This window comes from Nuphar pumila, chromosome 5, assembly GCF_984573655.1.
Source record: "Nuphar pumila chromosome 5, dmNupPumi1.hap1.1, whole genome shotgun sequence".
NCBI lineage: Eukaryota > Viridiplantae > Streptophyta > Magnoliopsida > Nymphaeales > Nymphaeaceae > Nuphar > Nuphar pumila.
In genome coordinates this window covers 134,247,418-134,253,215 of record NC_143253.1, presented here as the reverse complement: position 1 = coordinate 134,253,215, position 5,798 = coordinate 134,247,418, and the positions used below count along the sequence as shown (strand labels likewise).

Here is a 5,798-nt window from a genome sequence, read left to right as displayed (position 1 = left end):
ATGTGGAATCCGGGCAATAAGATGGCAATCTGGTTTTTCTTGTTTAGTGATAAAATTGATACTTTGCGATGTACACTCTTTATAGCATGCCAAATCCAAATGATAGGTTTGTTGAACATTTCAGATCCCTCATAAGATTGGAGCACCAACTATGGCATTTACCTTTCTAGATCCTGTGATCCGAGGAATTGGTTCCTCCTACCATCCGCAGTGTTGATTTTCAATGTTCTAAGGCACGTTTTGCAAATCAAACCTCATAGATGTGTATAGGCTGCTGAACTAACCGAACAGTGCATGTTCCGGCTCAGCTCGTTTACCAGTGGACTGAGCTCGTGGCTTGGCTCGTGTTCGTGTTTAGCCAATCTGAGCTTGAGCTTGGCTCGTTCTTAAATGAGATGAGCCGAACATGTGCTGGCTCATGTAAAAACGTTCCATGTTATTTATACATGAAACATATATATTTTTATATATTACACCTAAAATATATTTGTTTGTCATATATTACACATAGTTCATATTATATATATATATATATATATATATATATATATATTCACTCATCATTCTCTTTTTATATATATTTTATGCATTTTTATTTTTATATATTACACTTAAAATATATATATTATATAATATACATATTTTTTATTTATACGAGCTCTCCCGAGCCAAGCCAAGCCGAGCCGAACACCCTGTATTCGGGCTCAACTCATTTTTAAGTTAAACTAGCTGCTCATGGCTCAGCTTGCCAGCTATATTATAAACTGGTCATGAACAAGTTCTTGACGAGCTGAAACACAAGCTGCTCAGTTCGTTTACCAGCCCTAGATGTGTATAGCATATTTTATTTGGTAGAAATTAATTTTGAATCACTTTTTCTGAAAAAATTATTATTTTATGAAATTTAAAATTTAAGAAAAATTTAGATTGAAGATTTGAAACCTTATATAAAAATTTGCTCACATGTATTCAGATGATCCAAAAGCTGATTCCTAACAAAAAAAACATGTAGATTACATCAACCAAGTTAGATTAAAAAAAAACAAAAAAAGAAAAGGAACATCAAAACCGTTCACTCCCTCCTACCCAATGTTATCAGTATTGGTGCCTATCAGCCGAATTTCGATACGCTGCAGGGCCGATACGGCTAATTTTTAATAAATGTAAAAAAAATACCAAAAAAATATTTTTTAGAATTATTTTAATAGTTTTAACATATGTCACGAGAATGATTGACATGTAATAATTTTGTATTATTTTTGGGCTAATACAGAACGAATCAGCTGAGTATCGGTATCGGCAGTCCAACAATTCAGGGCCGATGCCAATACTGACAACATTGCTTCTACCCAAGTAGGAGGAACCAATCACTCCCCCTGTGTTTCTATGTGAACTTAGGCTCTTGGCCATCTTATAATTGCCGCTATAGATCGAAGAAATGCCACTGTTACGGTGCCATCGGTGAACAGACGTTGTTTCCTTCATTGGCAATTTACACGAGGTTATAGCTCATTTTTTTACTGCCGCTATAGCCTCAATTTGTTGTAGTGTTGAATAGCAGCGCTACCATTTTGCTGAACAAGCGACATCCTATGCTCGACCTACAATTGAAGCAAAGTTTTAATGATTTACACTCGTTCAAAAGAAAAGCACAATTATTATTGTTTGTTGTGGATGTTCACAGGAAACCACCCTTTACTAATGATGTATGTTTTCTTGTGAAGCCTCTCTCTCTCTCTCTCTCAATAATTGCAAAAATACTTTTTGCTACTTTATCACGAAAATTCTCCAATAAAAACCAAGCATTTTCTCTTCTTAAGAACCAACAAGAACACCAAGGGGGGGCGGGGGGCTCTGCTTGTCTGGCAGGAGCAGTTAGTGCATGTCACCTTGTGTTGGGACATTGCAAGTTCGAACCCCAAATGGTATGGTTGTATAACTGGTAGGGGTCTGCCTAACCCCAGTTTTCTCTGTCGAAAAAAGAACCAACAAGAACATATGCCACGGTGGGAATTTTTTTCAACTGATTACCTTTAGTCCTTTAAAATTTCATGATCTTTTATGCATAGAGAACTTAGTTGAAAGGCTACAAGCTGAATATATTCCCCTCTTTATACTTTTATATAAGCAATAATCAAAAAACTTTTCTTTGTGTTACACGGAAACTTCTTAGCCCCTCTATAGATCACAATTAACATTTACCTTGTGAACATTAAAGAAACTACTATCAGCAGTAGTCTTATAGTGAGCCTGTTTCCACAGACCTAGCAATAAGCAAATGGCCCCACATGCAAATACTATTTCTCTTGGTTGTCTTTCTTCAAAGTTCAAGTTCCCTCCATTTGGCCTATTTACAACATTCATTAGTAAAAGTGTTTTTTATTTTGTATGAAAAAAAAGGAAAAAAATTGGATATGCAATAATAAAAAAAAGAAAAAAATGTAGAGCGATGAAAGAATAAGACTTCATTAACTTGCCTCATAATCACAGATCTCAATTTCAGGATTTTCTCGGCCAAGGGTTAATCTCATGATCTTTCAAAAAAAAATTCTCAGGAAAACAGTGGTATATTTAAAAAATTTAAATATATAAAATTGACTGAAAAGACATTGAAAACAAAAATATATGAACATATTAATATCGTTAATGATGCAATAATATAGCAATAAAGTCATGGTATTTCCAAAATAGGTTGAACATATCACGAACTTTTCGGAATTATAGCAGGTTTTGAAAATATTGCTCTAAAATCGCCGATATTTGTTCCTGTTTAGTTAGATATATAGCAGCACCGGCTCCCTGAGTTCTGCTGCATACCGAGCAACACATTAGAAAAGCAAATATCCAAATTGGATTTCTCCCTCCCTTTTCCCCTAAATCTTTCAACGATACCATCGTATAACCATATGTGCCTATCTGTTGTGGAGCCTAGAAACAATATATATATCTCTTATGTAAGACTCCGGTGGCCTATTCCGGCTAGGAGTTTCATAATCTCTCCATCTCTCTGCCTCGTTTTGAAGGTACCCACCTTTCTGTTTTTCCTCATACGGGTCTTCTTCCTCGTGCATGGTTGGCGCATTTGTGTAGATGGCGGGATTCAACATCAAGAACGTCATGACTTCTCTGTTTGGCACCGAAGCACGGAAGTTCCTCAAAAGAAAAGATAGCGATGCCGGAGAGACCGGTATGGCTGCGATTTCTCGGTGCCTGAGCGTTCTGTGGTGTTTATTTTCTTTGGCATTGTTTTTTTCCTCGTGCTTTTTGTTTGTGTTTCGGTATTTGGTTTGGTTGGTATTCCACATTTTCCCATTGTTTCCCGAGTTTTTCTGCGCGTGTTTTCTATTTGTTTTGGTTGGTATTCCGCATTTTCCCCTTCTCAATTAAACGAAACCTGGATAGTTTCATGAATATGTTTTTACCTGTGAAGAAGTGAAGCATATGAGGTATTTGTGAGAAAAAAATCTGATTGTTGGTATTGGATATCTCAAGAGAAAATATGTTTCTAGCGAATGCCATTCAATTATTTACCTGTGATTCTGTGAATGAGTATGCATATGCCTTCTTGAGGTGAAACCCGTTTGTTGGTATTGTAGAATCTCATGCATTTTCTTGTTTATACGGGTGAATGAGTAAATGTTGCGTGATTATGCCCAAAACCCTTTCATAAAAAATGGGGAAAAATTGCATACTGAAGGGTTAGAGGATCTTTGAAGAGAGTTCTTATGTAATTCTCATTTGCAATTGTGAAGAACTGCATTGATTCATTGCTCACTGAACCCGCACCTCACAATGTCCCTCAGATGGAATTTGTTATTTGAGATTTTGAAGGCAAAAACGTAATGTCGTTGCATATATTTAGAATTTTTTTGATGACTAATTCGATTTTATTGATGCCATAGAAAGGGTGTCAGTAGTACTTGGTTCACAGGTTTGTGTATATGATTGGGATTTTGATATTTAATCATTGATTAGGGCGTGCATTGGAGGAGATTCGGGCGTCTATGTTTAATGAACTTCGAACTTCAGAAGGAGCTAGGCGTCAGCAGCAACGATTCTGTAGTCCTTTTGTGGCCATGACATTTAATTTTTTGGTGGGAATTAGTATCATCATGGCGAATAAATTGGTGGGTCTGTGTTCATCTGTTGAATAACAAAGAGTTCAGATGTTGGACTGATATCAGCTATTTGGTTTGTCTGTTTGATTCTTTAAAATGGATTTTCTTTTTCCGGTTTGATCGTGGAACTGAGTTTTGATGTCGATTCAGGTCTTGGGGGAAGTCGGATTTAACTTCCCGATTTTCCTCACATTTATTCATTATTTAGTGGCCTGGTTATTACTCGCTCTCTTTAGAGTAACGTCGTTGCTGCCTGTCTCTCCTCCATCAAAATCGACTCCGTTCTCTTCCTTGTTTTCTCTGGGTGCAGTGATGGCTCTTTCTAATGGTCTCGCTAATGTCAGCTTAAAATACAACAGGTGAGGCTCTGTCTGTTTTTGCAAGTCATAAGCTGTAGGACTTCATGATTAATGCAGTCTCTCAATGGGATTAATTGATTGAGTAGACTGACGAAGCCTTTACGATCTTTTCTTATTTTTCAAATGCAGTGTTGGGTTTTATCAGATGGCCAAAATTACCGTCACACCAACCATAGTTCTAGCAGAATTCATATTGTTCGGGAAGACGGTTACTTTGAATAAGGTATGCTTGTTGGTAATTGAATAAACAATATTCAATTACCTCTCAATGGAATGTTTCTTCTTGATATCCTAAGAAAAAAGTTCATTTTGGGAATCACTTTGTTTAGAATTTAGATCAATTATGACCATTCATTCAGGAAATGTTAAAAGAGAATTTGGTTCTATTGTGACACATAGATTACTGTCTTTCCTTCATGAAGCACGAGAAGTCTTTTTTCCCATACTGTTAACTACACAATTGTGGACTCTGTGGAGATGACTAGTACTACTCTATATGATTGTACAGGTGTTGGCATTAACTGTGGTATCCTTAGGTGTTGCTGTGGCAACAGTTACAGATTTGCAATTTAACTATTTTGGTGCTGTTGTGGCGTTAACATGGATAATTCCTAGTGCTATCAACAAAATTCTATGGTCAAATTTGCAACAGAAGGAGAATTGGACAGCACTTGCGTAAGTGTGTGTGTGTGTGTGTGTGTGTGTGTGTGTGTGTGTGTTCTTAAACAGATGACTGTTTTCATGTCTTCAACCTTGTATTAGAATCTGTGAACCCTTTCTTTCCATCACATGATCCTCTAATTGTCTTCTGTATGACCTTTTCTTAAGCAGCTTGATGTGGAAGACCACTCCCGTGACCCTTCTCTTTTTAGCTGCTTTGATGCCATGGTTAGATCCTCCCGGTGTATTATTATTCGATTGGAATTTACACAACACCATTGCTATACTTATTTCAGCAGCTCTTGGTTTTCTACTCCAGTTGTCGGGGGCATTGGCACTTGGGTGAGAATTTGATCAATTTATTTTCCTATCAATTTTCAGATTTTGGTTTCAAAGACATTAGCCTGTATTTGTCATCTCCAGGGCAACTTCTGCTACTAGTCATGTTATTCTAGGACAGTTCAAGACATGCGTGATTCTACTGGGAGGTTCTATGTATTTCCACACTAATCCAGGACTAGTTAGCACATGTGGGGCAGCTGTAGCTTTGTGTGCAATGTCTGTCTACACCTCCCTTAGCTTGAGACAGGCTGAGTCAGAGAATAAGCAACCTCCAAAGTCTGCCCCTCTCCCTCCGAAGCCCAGAACAAAGGAAGAAGCA

At 37.2% G+C, this 5,798-nt stretch overlaps 1 protein-coding gene across 1 annotated transcript; it reads left to right on the top strand.

Moving 5' to 3' along the window:
• The first annotated feature begins 3,120 nt into the window (after positions 1–3,120).
• On the top strand, positions 3,121–5,483 carry LOC149838854 (nucleotide-sugar uncharacterized transporter 2-like). The gene is made up of 6 exons (XM_090006842.1): positions 3,121–3,187; positions 3,976–4,127; positions 4,269–4,477; positions 4,607–4,700; positions 4,986–5,152; positions 5,309–5,483. Exons 2-6 carry the CDS (start codon positions 4,005–4,007, stop codon positions 5,481–5,483), a joined length of 768 nt encoding a protein of 255 aa, XP_089862968.1. The 5' UTR covers positions 3,121–3,187; positions 3,976–4,004.
• The last annotated feature ends 315 nt before the right edge of the window (positions 5,484–5,798 follow it).

Coding starts and splice junctions, on each gene's coding strand:
- LOC149838854 (XM_090006842.1), top strand. CDS start 4,005: ATGTTTAATGAACTTCGAACTTCAGAAGGAGCTAGGCGTCAGCAGCAA. Junction 4,128..4,268: donor TCATCATGGCGAATAAATTG/GTGGGTCTGTGT, acceptor ATGTCGATTCAG/GTCTTGGGGGAAGTCGGATT. Junction 5,153..5,308: donor GAGAATTGGACAGCACTTGC/GTAAGTGTGTGT, acceptor TTTCTTAAGCAG/CTTGATGTGGAAGACCACTC.